The sequence below is a fragment of the Mastigoproctus giganteus genome, chromosome 2 (genome assembly GCF_048544385.1).
Source record: "Mastigoproctus giganteus isolate SK-2022 chromosome 2, ASM4854438v1, whole genome shotgun sequence".
Taxonomy (NCBI): Eukaryota; Metazoa; Arthropoda; class Arachnida; order Uropygi; family Thelyphonidae; genus Mastigoproctus; species Mastigoproctus giganteus.
The window spans coordinates 209,607,216-209,630,040 of NC_143576.1; the positions used below are offsets into that span (position 1 = coordinate 209,607,216).

Consider the following 22,825-nt stretch of genomic DNA (forward strand, 5'->3'; position numbering starts at 1 on the left):
CAGCAGGGATTATTTTATTTATTTTTTAACAACGGCAATTTCAGATTTCCTAAGCTTATAATCTTATAAGATGCATCCTTTGAAATGTAGTCGTAAAGACCCTCCAATCGTATAATCACATATTAATGTACTGTGTGGCACTACACTCAGGGTGGTTAAAAATGAGAAAGACCTGGGGGTAGTTGTGCAGTAAGATATGAAGTTCTTTGACAGTGGAAACAGGCTGCTAGCACAGCTTATGATATTTTGTCAATGATATACAGAAATTTTGCTAGCAAGGATAAGGAGGTGATTATCCCATTGTACAAAGAAATGGTCAGGCCACATCTTGAGTACTGCATACAGGTCTGGAGGCCTAATTTTAGGAAAGATGTAGAACTGCTGAACGGGTGCAGAAAAGGGAAACGAGATTTTTTTTCTTTCTTACCAAGAAAGGCTTCAGTTCTAAAAACTGAAACGTCTAGAACTAGGTGCATGCGAGGTGATCTGACTGAGATGTTAAGTCTTTGAATGAACTGAGCAAGCTCAACGTTGATAGCATTCTTCCTCTTGCTCAGACTACATACATGAAGGGGTATAAATTCAAATTGAGGATGGATGGTTGCAGGATAGCTTTGTGGAAATTTGCTTTCAACCAGCAGGCAGTTGATTGTTGAAACAAACTTCCATCCATTATGAATGTCGACAGTTTGAATAAATTCAAAGGAAGACCTAGACAAACTGTTGGAGGGGATTAACGGGTGAGGTGGGAGGTTTTTTTTTTTTGGCTGATACTGTGCAAATTTGCTTTCTTTCAACATTTTCCGCTACTAATACTAAATTCAACAGCTGTTGAAAGAACTGATGTATGTCACCCTTCACTATTCAAATTTATCAGAAGATTCTATTTCAATGGATGAAAAGTAAAATAAATCCGAAAGGGATTGCCTTGAAACAAAAAATAAACAGGGAATCTCTGCTACCGAAGAATATTTCATGAGGAGAATTAATTCTGTGCTGAATTTAACTTCACTAAAGTATGTAATTTCCTATTAATTCCTAACTTTATAATGAATCGGTAGGGCTAAATTCTAAGGGAAGAAGTATAACTTTCTAAACGGAAGTTGTCTGCAATGAAGCCATTTCAAGTTTGTAAAACCTAAAAAAAGAACAAATTTGTTCATGTCTGACAGAATGTGGATTCCTGGTGTTTTTATTCATTTTTCGGCCTAGCGAATTCTGAAAGTCCCAGTGTCGTGGAAGGGGGCACTGTATCAATGGTATGAAAAATTTCACGGCATTTCATGAAAGCCACAGGGTGATTCCCATTGACTAACGAACTTCGCTAAATGACTTTTAAATTACAAACTGCACTTGGAACTGCTAGTAATTGATGCTTCATGAATTGTAAAATTTAAAGTTAATTAATTTAATACCTATCAAAATTTTTGATACGTGGCCTTGTTATGGTTTCTGATTCCTGCCTTAATATGGTTTTAAAAATGTAAAAATGTAGAAAAATAAAAAAAAAGCATTTCTAAAAATGTTTTTAACACAAAGAGAAGATTCTCAGATTTTTAATATTTATTGTATACTCATGTTCAATTACAAATTTAAATCAAACGTAACAACCATATAATGATGAAATATCTATTTTACATAAAGTAAGGTTTGGTTTTATAATTTACTATTTATTAACGGTGAGCTATCAATTAACAAATCATAATGATCCTAAACAAATCATGCAAACTTAACAAATCATATAACAAAATAAATAAATAAAAATAAATAAACTTTATTGACCAGTAAAGCATTGCAAGAGAAGTTATTTGGTCCGAGATAACAACTTGGGGTTTGTAATAAATTTTTTAGTTTTCGTAAAATTATTCTTAACTTTTCGCTAATCAGTACAGTATATTCTTTAAAATCCAGCATCTTCGGGGAGTGGGAGGTGTCAGATATTAGAGAAGCATATCTAGTGGTGGAGCAGTACTGGAGAAGCATATTTCAATGAATCTTATTAACACTAATATTCATAATTAACTGTAAACGTTTATATAGGCTAAAATATAGTACTACTGGTTTTCACATTTAAACTGTTGTTTAAATGTGAAAAAAATTAAAATAAACATAATCACAGCATTCACTGTCAGAATATCAACGGATGTACTTCAGAGAAAATATACTTTCGTCATGGGAGTAAGAAAAAATTAACAATTCATAGTCTGCGTGTTACCACTTGAGACCACCTGCTTTCTGATGAGGGATAAGTTGGCCGTGAAGAAGAGTATGTTAGAGCAGGGCGATTAACCTATTGGCTGATGTCATCTGTTTTAATGTAGTGCAATACAGTAGCAACTCGTTGCAAAGGCAAGTTGGTTTTTTTTTTTTTTTTTTTTTTTGGTAAGAATTAATACCATAAGACCATTGTATTATTTATGTTGTTTAAATCTGCTGGTCGCAGAAACAGTTTAGGGGACATTGTTATAGGGTTTTTTGGCGCATCGGCGACTAAGACCATATTGCACTGTATGTATTAAATTGCGTATGTTCTGTGGTCGATTTTCTGTTTGCTGGACGAAAAACAAGAGTTTCCGGGAGAAAAGCCATGCTATCCTCTCCTGAGACCGACTAACTCAGCCACATTGTGAAAAAAACCCATAAAATTCCTCACGACATCGAGTTTAGGAGACAAAATAGTTCTGCAAGCATCTCATAAAGAGAGAAATATGATCCTTTTTTGCATAACTTTTTAAATATAAATACGATCACTGATACAAGTGCGGATTGTTTTCTTAATATTTTAAGATGTTGATTTTTTTTTTTTTTTTTTTGATTTTTGGAATATGTGCCGGATTTTATAGTTTACTGTACATCCGAAAAAATTACATTTATGGTTAAAAATAATATAAATAATGAACTTAAATAATAATTCATACATTTCGTTTTTTTTTTTCCTCCTTGGGCCACTTTCGTGGTTAAAATAAATAAATAAATAAAAACACGTTATATTAAAAACAACTGTTAATCAATCTTAGAGAATTTTAACTTATCAGTAGCCACGAAATGAGGAAAAGAAAAGGGGGGAAAAATATATATCAATATTTCGATTAAAATACTTGATATTAAAGGGAGCAATTTCAATAAGAAGAAATTCAAATAAATTTTTGTACCGAGAAAGATTTATTAACCTTTTATAACACGGATTCATTTTATCTTCAGCAGTCTGATTTTTTGATGTTCCCATTTATTAGTTCCAGCCGGATGTCTGCAAAATTTCGCGATACGTGTAAGTAGTGATTATATTATAAATCTATTAGAAGCTAAATCTATCTTTTATTATTTTTACTGACGTGTGACGCTTTCCAATCATTTTCGGTATCATAAGCGACATAAATTTACCAGTATATTCGGTGGCAGGTTGTTACAATGAGGAATGGGGTTTGTCAGATTACTCAGTTTCGGACTTTCGACAGCAGACTTAGATAATAGTAATATACTTTAAAAATTGCTGTGTCCTCCCAGGATTAGAGAGGTCATAATCTTTTCTTTCTTTCCGTTCGTCTAACGTTTCGAAAAGTAACAGAAATTTTAGACATACAGCATTTTGTATAAAAATTATTGTTTTCAGTTGCATCACTGGGAGTTCTAAGTTTACAGTGGTATTTTTTGCAACTGATGACACTGTCTACTATCTATAAAAAAAAAAAAAGCATAAAACACCGGAAGAAACGAAGAAAAACGGGGTCTATAGTTTGAGGTGTATTGTCATAGTATTTCAGACCTTGTGATAATCCATGGTGATTTCACGTGCTTGAGACACAAAATAGGTTGTTGGACAGAACTGCTAAATGCGAAAATATAATTTTTAACGGACAATTTATTGATCTTAGTGCAAAGGGGATTCAAAAAGCAATTTGGAATATTTAAAGCCCGCCTCGAAAAAGCTAAACGGGCGTTGAAACCAATGATATCCCACTAAATTGTACCCATTCCCACCTCTGCCACAAAGTGGTAGTGTGAGAAGTCATGACGAGGGTAGAAAAAGTTTATGTCTGTACTAACCCATGTTATTATCTAAAAATTATCCAAGGCAACTAAAGTCATGCGGCGTCGGTGTACTCCATCTATAAATTGTATTCTATGGGTGGATTCCTGTTTTGTTGGATGAAAATCCAGTCTCCGCAAACAAAAAAAAAACAAACAAACAAAAACTATGGAACCATCGCTAGAGACCAACTAACTCGTCCACTATGTAAAAAGAACCCACAAAAGTTCTCCCATCTAAGCGGCCTTTTTCAGGGTTCGATTCTCGCAGCTAAAGACCGAACCCTTTTTCGAAGATCAGGCATTTAGCTACTTTGATCGGATTATTATATCGTGAATCCAGTTAAATTTAAATGTCACTTGATGAAGCAATACGTGGTATTACACGTGGTTCTTATAGTGATATTACAGTGTTTAATTTTGTAACATCATTAGTTGATTAAACCACGTTTAATTCACATTTTTAATAACAATAACTTTTCTAAATTACATTTAACATCAGTTTCATAAAAATGAAACAAGACAACTCTGTGAAATGCAAAGAGGGATAAAATTCATATTTCCACTATTTAACTTCTTTCACTACGTCAACAAAACAGATACTTGTTGTAGTGGTGTAACAACATTAAACAACACTAAAGAATATTCGATCATAAAACATTTTCAAACGAATCCCGTTACGTCTAAATGTATATTTTTAAGTGCTAATTCCATTGAATAAGTCAGTTCAACACAATATTTAAGACATATTTAGAAAATATACGTATAACATTGATTGAAAAATCAACAGGTGCAAAACAATGTTTTAAAAGGGCATTAATAAACTATAGGCAAGTGGGATAACAACAAAATACAATTCATTCAGGTGCATAACGTTAAAATAAGAGAAGCCTTCTCTAATTAGGAGTGGCTGTCCACCTATTCCTGAAGCAAGTCATGGCGAACTCGTCGTCAGGGTCTCCTAGAAATACAGAAAAGGAGATGCTTATGAGAGCTGGTCGGTGATAAAAATGTTCTAACAGAATGGCACACAAATGACTACTGCATGCTGTTAGTTAAACATCAGCGAGCTGGTTCCCTGTTATCGGAAAGCTATAATAATAATAGAAACAACAAATGCGAATTCGAAAGGTTGCACACTACTGGAATTGCAAGCCATTTATTGGAACTAATAAGAATTTTTTATACGGGAAAAGTGTAGAGTAGTTTAAGGAAGAAAGCAGGAAAGTGAAAAAATTATATACGTCGTCTTCTACAGAAAATTTAATTCTTCTACAGAATTTAATTAAAGTAGAGAATCTTATAAAGCTCAACATCTTTTTCAATAGTGGACGCTAACTTAAATAAGCAGTTGAAGGAATATGGATAGTTTATTTGAAACACTAGAGCAAGGAGTAGTGGTCTCCGAAAACTTGGTTCCATTTATTTCCAAATCCTTTTCATAACCTTTCAATGGCTGCTTTAATATCCGAAAATGCAATCGTCGGTACACTGGAAACCGATTTCTTTATAGTTTATTGGGAGCCCTGATTGGTTTGGGATACAAAGCAACGATGATTGTATTAGGTTTAAAGCCTGAAAAACGATGCAAACGAAAACTTTTCACATAGCTGATTTGTATAGAGAATGCCAGCAAAAAATAGAAATCCTCCAATTTTTTTTTTAGCATTATGATGGCCATGATCGGAATTATTCTTTGTCCATTCTGTCATCCAAGAATCCTCCAGAGTTTTAAAAAATTAAGTATTCTTACTATAGGCTTAAACTTTTCCTAATAAAAAAAAAAAAAAAAAAGAAGAAGCATATCCACAAATTATCCACTTAAAAAACTTCCATTTCATTTAGCGGTCTGTGTAGTTTTGCACCTTACAGATGGTAAGCAGGCTAGAATGTCGGATTAAAAAAAAATGAAATAATTATACACTAATAATGGTGTAATTTAGACTTTAAGTTGAATTATACTATGGATTATTATATTGTGTAGTTTGTAAGTATAGTCGATGTTTTAGCTTCGTTATACGGTGATTTGCAAGACAACTAAAAGTCTGCACACATATCTACACAAAATTTTATGACTATTTAATATTTAATTAAAAACTTCTCTAGTTTGCGTGGAATATATTCATTTTAAGAGTAAACAGCAACCGATGTAGTAACACTGCACATGCAGAACTCTGGTAAAGTGGCTACGATCACAGTACTTCCACGCCGATCGATGGACGAGGGCTATTGTTTTTAATCCAAGCTCTTTTTATTTAGCAAAAACAGGCAAACCGGTCACAGAACACATGAAATTTGCGTACATTATTTAGTGACGCCTCACGGCCCTATCTGCAATAAAAAAAAAAAACAAAAAAAAAAAAAAAAACCAGAAATCATGCAAAACTCCGTAAATGGTTCACCGCCTTATTTGCACTTGTTTGGTCTTGCTTTACGTTGGTTCAAAGTGGTCCAAGGGGAATGAATGGCAGATAACGGTCCGTTTATTAAAATCACTGCTACTGTGGAGAGCTTACTGAAGAAACGTAAACCTGCAATTACTTATTGTTATTATGTTTGCAAATGCTATTCGCTGTTAAAGAATCGTATACTTCTTTTGCGCTTCACCAGACCATTGACATTAGAAACAACTTTGACATTAGAACGTTACCATTAGAAACAAATTCAAAACGAGTTGTTTTGAATTTGTGTCGAGGATATTAAGGCTCTACAGTATTAATATATTATCTGTGATTGCACGCATTCCTTTGCTCAGTTTACCTGTTCTGCTGGCTCAACACTCTTCATTTGATATAGCCGGATGAAAAATCCTATTTTACTGAGTAAAAACCCATGTAACCGTCGCCAGAAAACGATTAACTACACATTTGTTATGGAATGTCATGAATTTGCTCCGAAGCAACAACTGAGGCCATTAAGCGTTTAAATATTATGTCTGTAAATTGCAGGCATTCAATTGTCGCCCCCGTGGCTATAGCTGAATTATTAGGAATAAAGCAGGGTTGGTCGTAGGGTTTTAGGAGCATCAGTAACTTAGGCCATAATGTTTTGTATTGTCTGTAAATTGCGTGTGCTATGTGGTCGATTTGCCGTTAGCTGGATGAAAAACTCCTTTTCCGGGGGTGTGAAAATCATGCTACCCCGCCTCCGACCGACTAACTCAGCCACGCTGTGAAAAAAGCTAAAAAAATTCCTCGCATCATCGATGGGATTCGAGCTGTTCTTTTCCACCAGGTGTGTGGAGGACAGTGATTATACCAACTGTGCTACACACAGGGATTGCCAGGTCCTCCCCCCCCCGTACGGAAACTCGGGGTTTTCATCCGGAAAACAAGCAAATCGTTCACAGAATACACTGAATTTACAAATGTAATACACGGACATCTCATGGCTTTCTTTGTCCCCAGCACATATCAAACATTTTATGGTTGAATTCTATGGAATACGGCAGGCAGGGATTGCAAGGTTTTCCCCTGTGGATATTCGGATTTTTCATCCGGAAAACAAGCAAATCGACCACAAAATACACGCAATTTACAAATGTAATACACGGACGTTTCATGGCTTTCTTTGTCACTAACACAAATCAAACATTATAGGGTTGATTTGCCTGTTTTGTGGTATTTACCCTCATCCGAAGCCAAATATATCGGTAACAGCGTGAAAAAAAAAAAAAATAAAAAAAATAAATAAACGAAATAAATAAACTTTATCAACAGAGGTGGTAGAATTCGAACCTAAGCCTTTTTTTTTTTTTCATATTTAGGAGTGATTATAATACGATACTAGCAGTTAGGGCACAACTCCCATACAGCGAGCACAAAAAACACAAAAATTTCTTCCATTTGAACCCTGCCTTTTTTTAAGTACGCTGTGGAAGAACAAATTATTATTATATTAGAGCTATACCCGCAATTTCTTACATATACCCGTGCATGTATTATGTCTGTAAATTGCGTTTCTCTGGTCGATTTGCTTGTTTTGCTGGACGAAAAAAAAACGCAGTTTCTGTGGAAAAAACCTTGCTATCTATGCCTGAGACCGACTAACTCAGCACGGAGTGAAAAAAGTGCTGTGGAAGAACAGCGATCGTAACCATTGTGCTAGCAAAAAGGATGTTATAAAAACAGAAGCACTTTAATTTAGTCCTTTTTTCATGCTCCTATAAACGCAACACATTACGCTATACATCATCCAAACGAAAGTTAAGTTTGTTCATAAAATCCACTCACCATTTGATCTAGTTGTACTTCTTGCAAGTTCTGGAAAAACGGATATGAAATCTGGAAATAAGAATTTTACAATTAGAGAATAAAAATTCCCTATCTATTTTTCATTTTAAGAATACAGCAAAACATGAAAATTCATTTATAATTTCAATCAGCAATAATCCTAATAACACTAATCCTTTATTTCTGATCTGTTTTTTTTTTTTTTTTTTTTTTTTATAATCTAGATTTCACGAAGCTGAAAATTACATATATTCCCAAAATAAAACGATAAAAAAATCAAACATGACCCCAGATTTAATTTTTTGTGCCCCTTCTTAGAACACTAGAGAAATAATATAAGTGAATGCTGACAAGATTCAAAAAAATGAAGCAATGCCAGCATGAACATGATCATGAGCTACGGAGGGTCATCTTTTAAGTACCCTTCCTCTAGCTGATATAGCAATCCAGAAACTATACTGATAATGCTTATTAATAACTTACTGATATTACCCTTCGTTTGTCTTAATGCTGTGGGATAGTGTGACCAATGATTTTTAAGATAACTTTCAAAACACACTCTAGTGGACTTAGACAATTATGCCATCTGGTGACTTTTCACACATGTCGAAGCAACCAGTTATCCCTATTAAGGCTGCCTTCTTAACAGGCTTAAGTTAATTTGGATAACTGTATACGCACCGTAGTGAAAAAAGCAATAATATTCGAAATGGTCCCTCTTGCTTTAATGCCCCTTGCAGTATGCACAGTGTCCAATGAAATTGGACACTGTGCATACTGCAGGGGACATTAAAGCAACACATTATTAAATTGACCAATGATTGCTTCACTGTTATATCAGGATTCACAAAATTTCTTCCAAGTCTGATCACGACTCGTAGTCCAGCAGGTTCAGATTGGGAGGTAATCAGGACATTGCTCAGAAGCTAAGCTTATGATGAGCAGAAGCTAGGTTCCACTGAAATCAAACCACGTTCCAACTAAATTTATGAATCGTGTTTTTGTTTTTCCAGTTACTTGAAGGAAAGGAACAAACATGAAACGTATTTTTATATACTATACACTATACTCTCAAAATATTAGGACATAACGTTTCAAGAAAATTAACCTTCTGTAACTGGCGTGGCGTCAGACAGCACTTTATTTTTTCTACAATTTTCTGAATTTGGGACTGTGATCCCTTGCCACAGTGCCAGGATAAGGGCTCAGTAGACGGGGTACTCGCCTCAGGTGCAAAAAGTCAGGAGTGTATTGACTAATACAAAATATGGTCAGAGGCATTCTATAACTGGGACAGGGACACATATTTAGTATTTTGCCCTGGGCGCAAAAATACCTAGTTCTAAAGCTGTCTTGTCACATATCATGACGATGTAGCATTTTATATTTTCGTTTCGATTTGCTGTTATGAGAAGTCAACCATTTAATTGTTTAATGAATGCAAAAAGATTGTAGTCAAATTTTAAATGTGTATATAGATGTCAAAAAGTTCTTGATGGGTAGATGAATACGATCTATAATACGCCCTCTCAAACAGGGCCCATTCTTCCGGTTTTATGTGTTTTTATGTAAGTTTTCCTCCGCAAATATGTAGTCTGGCCTTGGGATGAAAAACCAGGGACAGGCTGAAGTAGGAATTATAAGAAAAGAGCAAACAATAAAACATTTAACTTAAGAAATTTCAATGGAGGAGGAATGGGGTAAATTATGTAAATCCCAATGAATAAAAGGCACTTCCAATTTAACAAAAAAAGCTAAAAAATTACATTTTATAATACAAAATAAAAACAGCATCTAATAGACTGAACGAGTAGCAGTATTCGGCCCTCGTGGGCAGCACAGTTGGTTTAGTCGCCACCCTCCCCACACTGAGTGAAAAAGACCTCAGTTCGAGTCCTAATCTTCTTCACGACGTGGCTGAGTTAGTTGGTTTCAGGCGAGGGTATATACTTCCGTCCAGCAGACAAAAAATCGAACCTCACAATACAAACACAATTTACAAAAAATCGATCTCACAATACACACGCAATTTACAAACAGTATATACGGAGCAACATAGCCTTAATCACTTATGCTCCTAAAAAACCCTAATACAATTACAATAGTAGCAATATTCATTTAGGATCATAGGTTTAGTTTTAATGACAACTGCTATCTACTTGACAATACCGTCCATTATTTTTCAGTACTAGGCAGTCGAAACGTTCTGGAGTACTGGCTACACCCTAGTCTGCTGTTATAGCCCGTTTCAAAGATTCAGATCAGAATTGTATTCCTGGAGAACAGTTCTGCAACTCAGATGGTCACAAGCCTGATTGTGGATTTTGGTTGGTTCTTTTCTAATAAACTTTCGTGCTGGTACAAGATTGGTCCATTTCCATACAGTGTAAGAAGTATGATATTGTGTGATATAGAATTATATGGTAATGGCCATTCTAGACCTCGCAAACGACAGGCAATTAAAAGAAAATCGGCTGAACACTTTATTGGGTACTACATTCCTGGAATATTCTCCCAATTCTCACTCAATTTCATAATTTAAATAAACACTACTGCTGCCCGAGACCGGCTAACTCGGCCACAGTGTGAGAAATGTAAACGTCTGTAAATTGTGTGTTCTGAAATCGATTTTCTGTTCCACTGGATGAAAAACCAGAGTTTCCGGGAGATTTCCATGCTATCCTCGCCTGAAACCAACTAACTCAGCCAAGTTATGAAAAAGGCGATAAAAATTCCCCCCGTCATCGACGGGATTCGAACTCAGGTCTCTTTTCTCCGGTATGGGGAGGACGGCGATCCTACCAACTGTGCTACCCAAGGGGGCAAGTTCTTTGCAACTCCGTAAGCAATTATATACTTTTCACTAGTGTGTGAGGGTATCCATATTCCTTTGAGGTGGTGTATATTTTGTCAGCTGAAGACAGAAAATGTATAATTTCAAAGTGCTAAAATATTAACTGAATGAGTTGCCATTTATTTGAGTTGAGTTGAGTTGAGTTGCCAAAAAAAAGAAACGAACGGATAAAAAGAAACCAGTTCAGTGGCAAAAAAAGGTTTCAAATGGCATAATACATTTTCAGCAAATAGTCGGATTGAAATAAATTATTCCAAATATAATGCACACCACATACTGAATTTCAGTGTTGGTGAAACTGCTCAGTATGATGGCAGTTCTTGCAATATGCGGGAAGCTTCATAGTACATTTTTAGTAGTTATTCATAGCATATACTATGGTATAATGTCCTATGATGCTATTCTTCAAGTAATCAAATCCTTAGGCCATATGTGTCTATAAATGGCTGTTTGCTGGACGAAAAAGCCACCTTGCGAAAAATACCCATAAAAATTCTTTGCATCATTGACCGGAGTCGAACTCGTCTTTTTCGCCCGGTGATTATACGAACTCTGCTACCCAAGGGCAACCAAATACTTATGGAACAGCATGCATGTACTTGGCAACTATGGCCATATTAGGATACAATATACATTAGTATACACCGATGAGCCAAAACATTATGACCACCTACCTAATATGATGTTGGTCCTCCACGTGCAGCCAAAACAGCTCGTACCCGGCGAGGCATGGACGTTCCAAGATTTCTAAATGTGTCTTGTGGTATCTGGTACCAACACGTAACCAGCAGATCCTTTAACTCCTGTAATGTCCATGGTTGAAACGCCGCAAACCACAGATGCACGATGGGATTGATGTCTGGGGAATTTGGAGGCCAGGGCTATACCTGGAAGTCTTCCTCATGTTCTGCAAACCAGTCTCGAACAATCCGGGCGGTGTGGCATGGCGCATTATCCTGCTGAAAGATGACACTGCCAGAGGAGAAGACTGTTGCCATGAAAGGGTGTAACCTGGTCAGTAATGACGATGTTTAGGTAGGTGGCAGACGTCAGAGTGCCTGATACATGGATGACTGGACTCAGGGTATCCCAAAAGAACATAGCCCAAAGCATGACATCGCCACCACCGGCTTGTTTTCGACACACGGTGTATCCAAGTACCATTACTTCCACAGGTAAACGCACACATACCCGACCGTCCACATGGTGCAACAGGAAACGTGATTCATTGGACCAGACGACCTTCTTCCAATCATTCAAGGTTCAGTTTTGACGCTCGCATACCCACTGTAGGCTCTGTCGCCGGTGAACCGTGGTTAGCATGGGCATTTGGAGCTGCCTGCGGTTATGCAGCCCCATTTTCAGCAGGGTTCGATGTACTGTGTTGTGACATATTACTCACGTCACCGGCATTCCAATTACGCTTCTGTTGCCACGTACCATCCAGGAGAGCCTTCGCTCACCTCGAGCATCGATGAGCCGTGATCGTCCAACACCTCGTCGGCGGTTCCCCTCCTCGGACCACTTTCGGTAGGTACTAACCACGGCTGACTGTGAGCACCCCACCAGCCATGCCGTTTCGGAAATGCTGAACTAGTCGTCTGGCCTTTGACAAACTTGCTTAAGTCCGCTGCCCTTTCCATCTGAAGAACAAGAGTAATACTGATTAACGGAGCTCAGTATCAAGTGTTTTTTATACCGTGTCCCGATCCGCTCAGGCGCCGTAGTTTACCTGCAGTTGCTTCGACTTGCATAACGACTCGCTGGTCATGTTTTGGCTCATCGGTGTATGTGTCTGTATATTGTGTATCATAGTCAAGTTCAATTTTGAGAAAAACCAATTCGAGCTACTGGGTTGGAACAAACCATGCAGCCATTGCTCCAGACCGACTAGTTTGGCCATGGTGTGCAAAAATAATCCAGAAAAATTCGTCTTGAAGGTGTTTCAAATCCAGGCCTTTACCACACACGTGGAAAAACGTGAATCATAAGCGCTGTGATACTCACGAGTGCTATCACATATGAGCAAATGGTCAACATTTTTTGTGAAACCGTCTAAAATGATATACATGATTGCTAAGTGTGTGGTGCCCTCGCGGGAGCACACTGATTATGATAAGTCGTTCTACATCGTGTGGAAAGTTCGAGTTACGTCAATGACTGGAAGAACTCCTACAGGATTTTTTTTTACATTGTAGTTGAGTTAGTCGGTTTCAGACGAGGACAGCACATTTTTTTCTTCGAGAATCTCGTATTTCTTCATGTAGCAAAGAGGAAAACCGACCACAGAACACGTACATATATGCACATGGTTAATTGAGCTTCAGTTCGCGTAAAACAAAATGCCTTAACTGGCAGACACGGATATGTAGGAGCAGAGACGGTTGGGAAATACAGAAACCTGGTGCAAAGAGAGTGTGTGCGGGGAGGGGTATGATACAAAAATATTTATTAGTAAATATTCTCAGAATTAAAATATTGCGAACATGTCCATTCCACTGCATTAACATTCAATAACCCTTTGAAAACTGCTAAATGCAGACCGAATTACAGTAAAATTGCTCCAGAACAAGCATGCGAAACCGATTTTACCAATGATCATAGTAATAATGATTTCTCAAAGAAAACCTTACAAATTAATGATTTTCTTCTTCCATCATGGGCAAGAGACACCACTGTTTTCTCAACCTTTATCAGGTTTGCAGTCCGTTATATGAAAAAGAGATTGAAAATTAAAAATACATTATATTTCTTTTAAATGGTTATCCCTGAACAAAAATTGGCATTGAAACAATACTCTAGTATTTCAGCACTATTTTACTAAAATTGTACAACGAGTTGAGGATTGGGACACTTCAAAGACCAAAATTGCTAATATTAGTTTTAAATTGGTGTAGATAAAAATACACTTGAAGACAGGTAAGGGTGTTTAAGCAGAGGAAATTAACGAATTATAAAACTGATTCGCCGAGTTGACCTTTAACTGTGAATGGGTGCTGGCAAGTTTCCATAAGTGTTCGTACTAGTCTGTGACCAGCAGAGGTTGCAGTAATTCGAAGTAGAAAAATTTTGTTTAGAAACTTGTTTGTGCATTATCTGTGAATATATGCGAAGAAAACATTTGCGTGTATGTTAAAATGAGAGACCTGAGTTTTAAAAACGATAATTAAACCTCCTAAAAGCTAAATAAGTTATGTCCGATTCGCTACTTCTAAACTTACTCGGCATGGTTTTACAAGAAATTTTGATTCGTGAGTTGTAAGCCATGAACACACGCTCCTCTATGCTTTCACTGCATATGCACATTGATTTTTACAGATTGTCTTTCAACATACATGCACAGAGTAAAGAATGTTACCCCTGTCAACTTCCGCATATTTAGAACTCTTTCTCGAAATTATTCTATTCATGGGTTCTCACTTAAAATCACCCCCCCCCCCCACGTAGTTTACTTATTTATTCTGGATTTTGAAGAAATTCATATAAATGCTTTTTACCAGGAACAGTTTAAAACTTAAAATAACTACTGACGTTATACGTTACTTGCAGTCTAACAATTCCTCGGCAGAATGCCAGGAATTCTGTGATTTGTTATTGATCAATATTAACTACTTATATTTTTAATTTGGTAATAAAATATTTTTTTAAAAGTCGACTACATTGAAAGACATTTTAGAATGTGTGTTGGTAAATGTTAAAAGATAGTAATATAATTATAATTTCAGCATTTTTCTAAATGATGCATATGCAAGACAGAATTTTACTCTTACCCAACGATACACAGATTTTGTGATTGATTTGTTGAGTAATTTTCTTTCCTGTCAGATGTTTCATACTGTCGAAAAATCTGTATAAAACTAATGCTAAAATAAAAAAGAAATACCTACTTTTTCGATGATCATACGAGAGGTGGACAAAATAATGGAAAATAATGGAAATACTGTATGATGTATTTATGAACATGTAGTGGTTATTTATTTATTTTTGTTGTTTCTTGCAGGGAGAACTGTGAAGGAAAGACGATAAAAGCTGTTTATTTAGAGGTGATACAAAAATGTACATGAATAAAATGACCGACCCTGTCTAAGTTTTAAAGAGATCAAATTGTTGGTGCACGTTTAGCAGGGGCATCAGTGATTGCAATTGTTGATTTGTTTAATGTATCCAGAGAAACTATATCGAAAATGATGTCTGCATTCATCAAGTACGGAAAAACAAAATCTGACAGAATACAACCAATTATGGTAGAAAATAGCAGCTGACGGAAAGAGACCACCGGATACTGAAAAGGACTGTAGCACAAAACCATAAAAATCACTGACTCAAAAATAACTGTAGACTTCAATGTGAGTCTCAGCAATCCAATTTCTAGCAAAACAGTTCGGCGAGAACTTCATAAAGCTGAAATTTATCTGGCAGAGCCGCTATTGCCAAGCCATTGGTTACTGATGGTAATGCTAGAAAGAGGATGCAATGGTGTAAGGCGCACAAAAAAACTGGATACTTGATGATTGGAAACGTAATTTCGGAGGAATCACCATTCGCACTTTTTCCATCAGGGAGAGTTTACGTTTAGCGAATGCCAAAGGGAACGCATCATCCTAATTGTCTTGTGCAATCAATAAACATGGAGGAGGATCAAAAACGGTTTGGGCAGCAATATCTCGGTATTCTTTAGGTCCTATCATCACCTTGAACGAGTGAATTACTGCCACTGATTACCTAGATATTCTGAGTGACCAGATTCATCTAATGGTGCAAACATCGTTTCCCACAAATGATGCCGTTTCAAGTTGATAATGCTTCAACAGACACTGCTAGAGATGTGTCCAATCTTGGTATGAACGTTTAAACGTTTTGTTAAACGTTTAAACGTTCTGTGCCACAGGCTTAAACGTTTTGTGCCACAAGGAGCATAATTGGAGAGGAGAGAGAAAGAAGCAGGTTTTCTTCACCTTCATCACTCAAGGAGTTTGAAACGTTTCTGGTCCAATATTCCTCTTCAGACAGTTCGCGATTTATTTGAATCCATTCTACGTAGAACACCGACTGTTTTAAAAGCAAAGGGCGGCCCAACATTATTAGTGCATACCTGTAAACTCTTATCACAGGTGTTTCCATTATTTTGCCCACCTACTGTATATATTTATTGATGATGATTACACCAAAATGCTGTCTGTACGTTCACTTTTCGTACTGGATATTCATGTTAAAACGAATGAAAAATAAAATGCATGAGACAACGATTTCCAGATTCTGTAAATCACTATTTGATCTTAATATTTAGTGTGTGACCGACAAGTCTCCATACAAAATGAAAAGTCGTTAATCCAGTAAGTCTCTAAATACAAAATTAAATAAAATATGAAGCACCGAAGATATAAATATTATTATTCTTCAATCAACGGATATACGCAATGGATTCAGGCGATTACATTGCATCACATGGCTATCCCTCCAGAGCAGCATAAGTTTTTGCCAATTACTTCTACTACTCCATAAATTCCATAAAATGAATTAATGAAATTTCGTGCCGATGATATTCTTCTGTTGAAATCTTCACTTTTTTACCGATAACTTTTATTTTTTTTTGCTTCATATATTTTCAGTGCCTATTTTTCATTTCTTTTTATAAAATTTCTATTCTCTTCTGAGTGCATATTTTAAATAACTAATTCTTTTTGGACAATTCGTGGAGTTATCATTAGAATCTCTTGTCACGTTGAAGAAACAAGTCGACAATTTATAATTAATGGATATACAGTGGTGTCCAAAAAGAAATATATCCAATTATTTAAAAGAATTTATATCCTAGTTCTAGGAAGTTTTTTCATCACATTCAAACAAGCCAATCTCTTACAGTTTCGGAACTTGCATTGACTTAGCAGGTATAGAATCTGGTTCTCCTATATTTATTGCTGAGCACACAAAACTGTCTTTTCGTTTCCCAAAATGCAAAATGGGAACCAATAAAAAATATTACTTTAGAGAGAGATGAGGAGAATAACATGATAAGCAGAAAATAACAAATCAGCGAAATGTACACAATAAAATCCTGAAAAAATGTATACAGATTAAACAAATTATTTGTCAAGGCTTCTCTCCATTTAAACCAGAGGACGCGATAACCTGGAAATGCAGTGCTTGCATGAAAAATACTCATGTTCGTATGACTCCATTTATGTTTGAATTTTAAATCTAAAGATATATTTTTCTTTAAGGGGCGTACTTTTAAATGCTTCTTTTAAATAAAAACTTCATATCACTGTTCACCTTTATCTGTTAGCAGACTACACAATTTCGTTATACGAAACATTTTGTGGCTTTGCAGAGATTCTATTAAACATAGGAACCTAATAAAATTTAAATCTCATATAATCCTATATTACAAATGCAGAACACTGCATTTCAATGCTCATAAAGAATATCTTATACGAAACTTTTTTTCACCACATAAATTTTTGTTTCTCTGTTTTTCGTTATTTTACTTTCTGGCCAACAATGTTGTATGTATCAATAAGCTGTATGGTCCCTTCATGGCAGCAAGGATTTAGTCAGACAACAAACTAGTGAACCACAAAAATACCATCCCTCGTGCTCTACGCGCGGCTAATTTTCACCAGAACACAGCCAGTTGATATGAAACAAGTCATTGGCGGGTATTCCTCGCGAGACCATCCACACCGCGTTAACGCTCCCAATGTCCATTCTTCACTAGCCCCCTTAGCGTCCGTTGGATTCCCAGTGGGGATGACACGAGATTGAAGTCAACATGGCGACAGATGCGGCAACCCTGGCCTCAGGGACTGGCCACGTTCGGACACATTAACCACAGTCTTTCCGGACTGTTCAGGACATATTTTGCTGACGTAAACAGGAGTACAGACATGACAAGGGGAACGAATTGAAATATAGGGGTCTTTGGCCGTTTCGTGTCCCACAGGTCGAGGGCAACTCATCTAAATGGGGCTGTCGTCAGCAGCGGTACAGTTTTTTTTTTTCTTTGTCATTTTTTTTTAAAACAGTATTAGGCAATGTCGGATACAGCGGAGGAAATTCGTGTGTCACGAAGGAGATAGAAAGACGGTCTCCTGCTAAAAGAGATAGAAAGACGGTCTTATTTCGAAAGTTGTCAACGCAGAAAACGGCTGCGTTAAAAGTATGAGTGTAATCAAATAAAACCAATGGGAACAAGTCGTCCCTTTAAACGACAAACTTTCCAGAAAGAGACAATCTTTCATGCTACCAAACTCTGGCTGTCACTTTGGATTGAATGACGGATTACGACCCCTATTCTTAGTGTTTTCAAATAAATGCACTGTTGTAGTTATTGCTTTTTGTTTTAACATTCTAATCCATGCAATGATTTCCTTTTCTTCGATCGTTCATTCTTCAACAGAAATACAAAAAAATACAAGCAAGAAATGACAAAAATTAAACAAAAAAGGAACCACTTCGGAGCCCATTTCGTTCTTACTGTTACCGATATATCTTCTTGATGGCCTTGCCTTACTTCAATTTCTTTTTATTATTTTTATAATAATAAATTACATAATATATTTTTTATATCTTTTCGTTTTTATTTCAATAACTTAGTTCTCCATATAGCGCAAGTTAGAGGACATATATTTTTGACGGATTAAGAAGAAATGAGATTCTCAAATTCGACTATAAACATATGATTGGATGGCAGCATTTAAAAGAAAAAAAAAAGTTCTTGTTTATACTCTAGCGTGACAACTACGTTAGAAGAGTTTACATGAATTATTTTGATAATAAATGCGATTATTAACCGTATTTAGCAGCGGTGCGAGCTTGAACCACGGCCCACTTAAAGCGCGTGTGCTTCGGCACCATCGCGCCTAACCAATTGGAAATAAATAGGATGAACACACATTATTCAAAATTTTCATGCCTTTCGCTATTTACAAAATTATACTGATGCAGTCTGCAATGTCAGTACACGCTATACGACGAAAGCGAACTTAGACTCAATATATTCGGACATGTGGGAGTCCCAATACTTATTAGAGATATATCTGGTAATGAAGTTCATTTGGAATAAGAGCTTTTCACTTAACAAGATTTTGCTTAAAAGCAGTATTAAACCAATTTGTTTCCTCACCTATCATGGGTGATCCAGCAACCATGATCCAGCTAATTAACAAAGTAAAAGTAGTGGCAATGTATATGACTAGCAAACATACGGAACGACACGTAATATTAACAGCAATGTCCCGCCTTAGGGACGTGAATGCTCTGTCTCCCGCTTGCAGAGGAACAAACCATTGCTAAAAGCGACAGCAGTGGCTGTCGTCTCCAGCAATGGTTTGTACTCCATCGGATAGGAAGGATTCTAAAGAAATATTTCTCAAAGCAAAATCGAACTGAGTTGACTGCATTATTGAAAGTGTCGCTGTTTTTAAAACAGTCAATTAATTTCTGCTAGAATTTCGAATTTAATTTCAAATATTTTTGTACCAAAACCCATTATTATATTAATCAAGAAATTACTTAAATTTGTGGAAGGAATATTACTCTTTACGGAAAATACACAAACAAATCGAAATTCTATATTCTTTCTTCAAAAGAAAAGTATTTATTCAGTGGATGCGAATAAATAATTGTATTAAAATAAATAATTTTGGTAAAGTTAAACAAATTATAAATAAAATTAAAATACTTATAAATAAATATCCTTAAACAATTCTAAATGATAAAATATACACTTAACTCCATTAACTTTAGGACTCAGTGGATTATTCTAATATTGCAAATTGTATATGGAGGATATAATTTGCAATATTAGAATAGTTCACTAGGTCCTAAGTTTGGAAAAACGGTTTTCCCTAGAGGGAACGCTACATTCAATAAATAATCTTGCTTAAAAGGCGTTTCCGAACTCACTTTGGGATTCCGTTTTAAAATCAAAAATCTGAAACAAGCCTCGAAGTTAGTCGTCTACAAGCAATGTTATTTGTTTCCGAACAAGATTCACAAACTTTTTCGGAAACTCTTCTTTAAGAAAAATTATCGAACAGGGTGCAGGAAAAACAATTTTTTCAAATTTAGTGGATCCAATAAATTATCCTAATATTGAAAAGTATACGTAGAGGTTGAGTGTAATTACCATTTCGAAATAGTTAATTTCCTATACAATGCCTTCCACACAATATGTACACACAAAAATCAAAATAAAATAGCATATTCACTGAAAATCATTAATATTTTTCAGATTGGTTGGCTTTTTGTATCTGGAGGGCTTTCAAAATATTAAACTGAAGGCCATGGTGCGGAGGTTCAGAATTTCCTGTTTTTAATTTGGAAGGGAAACAGCCTAGTCTGTGGTATCTGCTTTCTACAAAAAAGCAGGTAAGAATGTGATGAGTTTTAAATTCATTTTTATAGCGGGTCACAAAGCCATGGCGGACCCCTTAAATGCCTCGCATAATTTTAAGGAATTGGGTATGCAAATAGATCAAGTTTACGTTTTTCTTAAGACAAGTTAACTACTGTGAACGTATTATGTTATGCGGTGCTATGTCTCTAATTGGTAAACTGCGATGTACTATTTTAGTGGTTTCAGAAAGATTAAATGACGGTACAAAGTATCTTTTATCTGGAGACACGGGATTATAACAGAGTACAATCTTTCTAATCTCTAGTATAGCAGCGAGCAGTAAGATTTGTGTACTGGGATCTGTTTGTTGGTCTTCTATTTTATTTATTAATTTATTTTCTTTTGAAGTCACTTTGGCATGGTCTTTTTTATATGACAGAGACCATGTTTGCATATGGCTTTCGTATATCTCGAAAAGGCGTACAGTAAGATACTAAACTAAAAGAGCAGATTTGGGAGGCGCTAAAGAAAAATAATTTGTCGTGAAAACACATAGCACTTATTCGAGATAGGAATCGGAACAATAAAACCTTGGTAAAGAGCACAGACGATGAGAACAGGTGGGGACTAATAAGTCTATGTTCCTGGTAAAGAGCACAGACAGTCCATACCTGTTCAGGAGATCCCATAGTACATACTCTGTGCAGACGACATGGTGCTGGTAAGTAGATCGATGCAAGAACTCCAGAGCACACTGGAGTTCTTGCATCGAGAAACCCTTGAAATAAACGGCTGAAGGATTAGCAAGAAACAGGTTGGGCGGAGTTATACCAGAAACGATCGAATATGTAATAAGTACATCAAAGGCAGCTAAAGGTCACAGCAATATCTAAGAAAATCAAAGAAATAAACTGTGATGTTTGGGCATATCAAAAGTAGAAGGGAAAACTGTCGTAAATAAAGGACAGAAAACCTGGAGGTTGCTGGCGGAAGAGGGCGACCAAAGAAGAATTCGGTAGAATGTGAAACAAGGCACGAAAAAGTGTAAGGCGAATGACAATATGGTCCTCGATGGCAGTTGTGAAGACAATGGACTTATAAGGTAACCCCCAAGTGAAAAAATGGGAAATGTCAAAGAAATGTTCAGAATTTCCTGTTCTTAATTTGGAAGGAAAGCAGCCTAGTGTGTAATATATGCTTTTTACAAAAAATAGGTAAGAATGTGATGAGTTTAAAACTCATTTTTATAGCCTGAACACGGAGAGTATCGAAGTCCAGTTGCCAGATAACCTCAGAAAAACCAAACAGTTATAGGTTTCACGTATTAGCACCAATTACTTTATATATATATATAAAAAACGGGATACCCACGAGAAGTTTGGAACGAAAAAAAAAAAAAGTGCTCAAAGGAAGTAGATTATAGTAAGAAATACTAATATAAAATGTAATGGAACTAAATTGAAACTTAATTCAAATTAATAATCTACAACTACGTACAAGTTAGTGCAAACACAGCTCAACTCTGAATTAGCAAATTTTTGCAAAGGCGGCATCGTTTAAGTTATAACTCATACCTTCACAACGAGTTGCCATGATATTGCACTACTTCGAATAAATAACGCTTCGCTTGTTTGTTTGTTTATTTGGTTTTTAGGAGCATTAGCAACTAGGGCCATATTGCTCCGGGGATATGCGGTGGTCACGGGCTCGAACCCCCGGTCTAATCAAGAAGCGTGTGCTACGCACTGCTGCTCCTGCCCACGGAAGCGGCCTAACGCTTCGCCAAAGGAGAAGACTGTTGTTACTTATTCTCAGCGGATACCACCACCCAGACGGCACCGTTTCAGGGCTATTTTGTATATGTGTGGGATAATAACTCTACTATCCACTCTAAGTCCCTATTAGACTTAGAAAAGCAAAAAAAGTAGAGGGAAAGTAATAGTAAGAGTGGAAGAGGAAAAGAAACGGTGTAGAAGAATGAAAGGGACAGTAACTCCTTCGATTCACACCACTCAAAAACTCATAAACTCCTCGAATAGGCAACGTTTCCCCAGTGAGGAAGACTGTTGTTACCTATTCTTGGAAACTCCCGACATCATCAGGCTCCCCCTGGTGCCGTTTCAGGGCTATTTTGTATACGTGTGGGATAATAACTCGACTATCCAATTGTCCCTATTAGACTTAGAAAAGCAAAAAAGTAATAGTAGGAGTGGAAGAGGAAAAGAAACAGTGTAGAAGAATGAAAGGGACAGTAACTCCTTCAACTCACACCACTCCTCGAATAGGCAACGCTTCCCCAGTGGGGAAGACTGTTGTTACCTATTCTTGGAAATTCGGACATCGACTATAATTATAATTTTTTTTATAGAGAAA

The 22,825-nt window shown here is 36.3% G+C and overlaps 1 protein-coding gene across 1 annotated transcript in view; it reads right to left on the reverse strand.

Annotated features, from left to right (window-relative positions):
* The window catches only part of LOC150090022 (uncharacterized), a 61,740-nt gene that overhangs the window by 16,527 nt on the left and 22,388 nt on the right, over positions 1–22,825 (reverse strand). Inside the window, exon 4 of the mRNA XM_090368939.1 lies at positions 8,259–8,309. Within this exon, the coding sequence (XP_090225065.1) occupies positions 8,259–8,309 (51 nt within the window). The remainder of the gene's footprint in view (positions 1–8,258; positions 8,310–22,825) is intronic.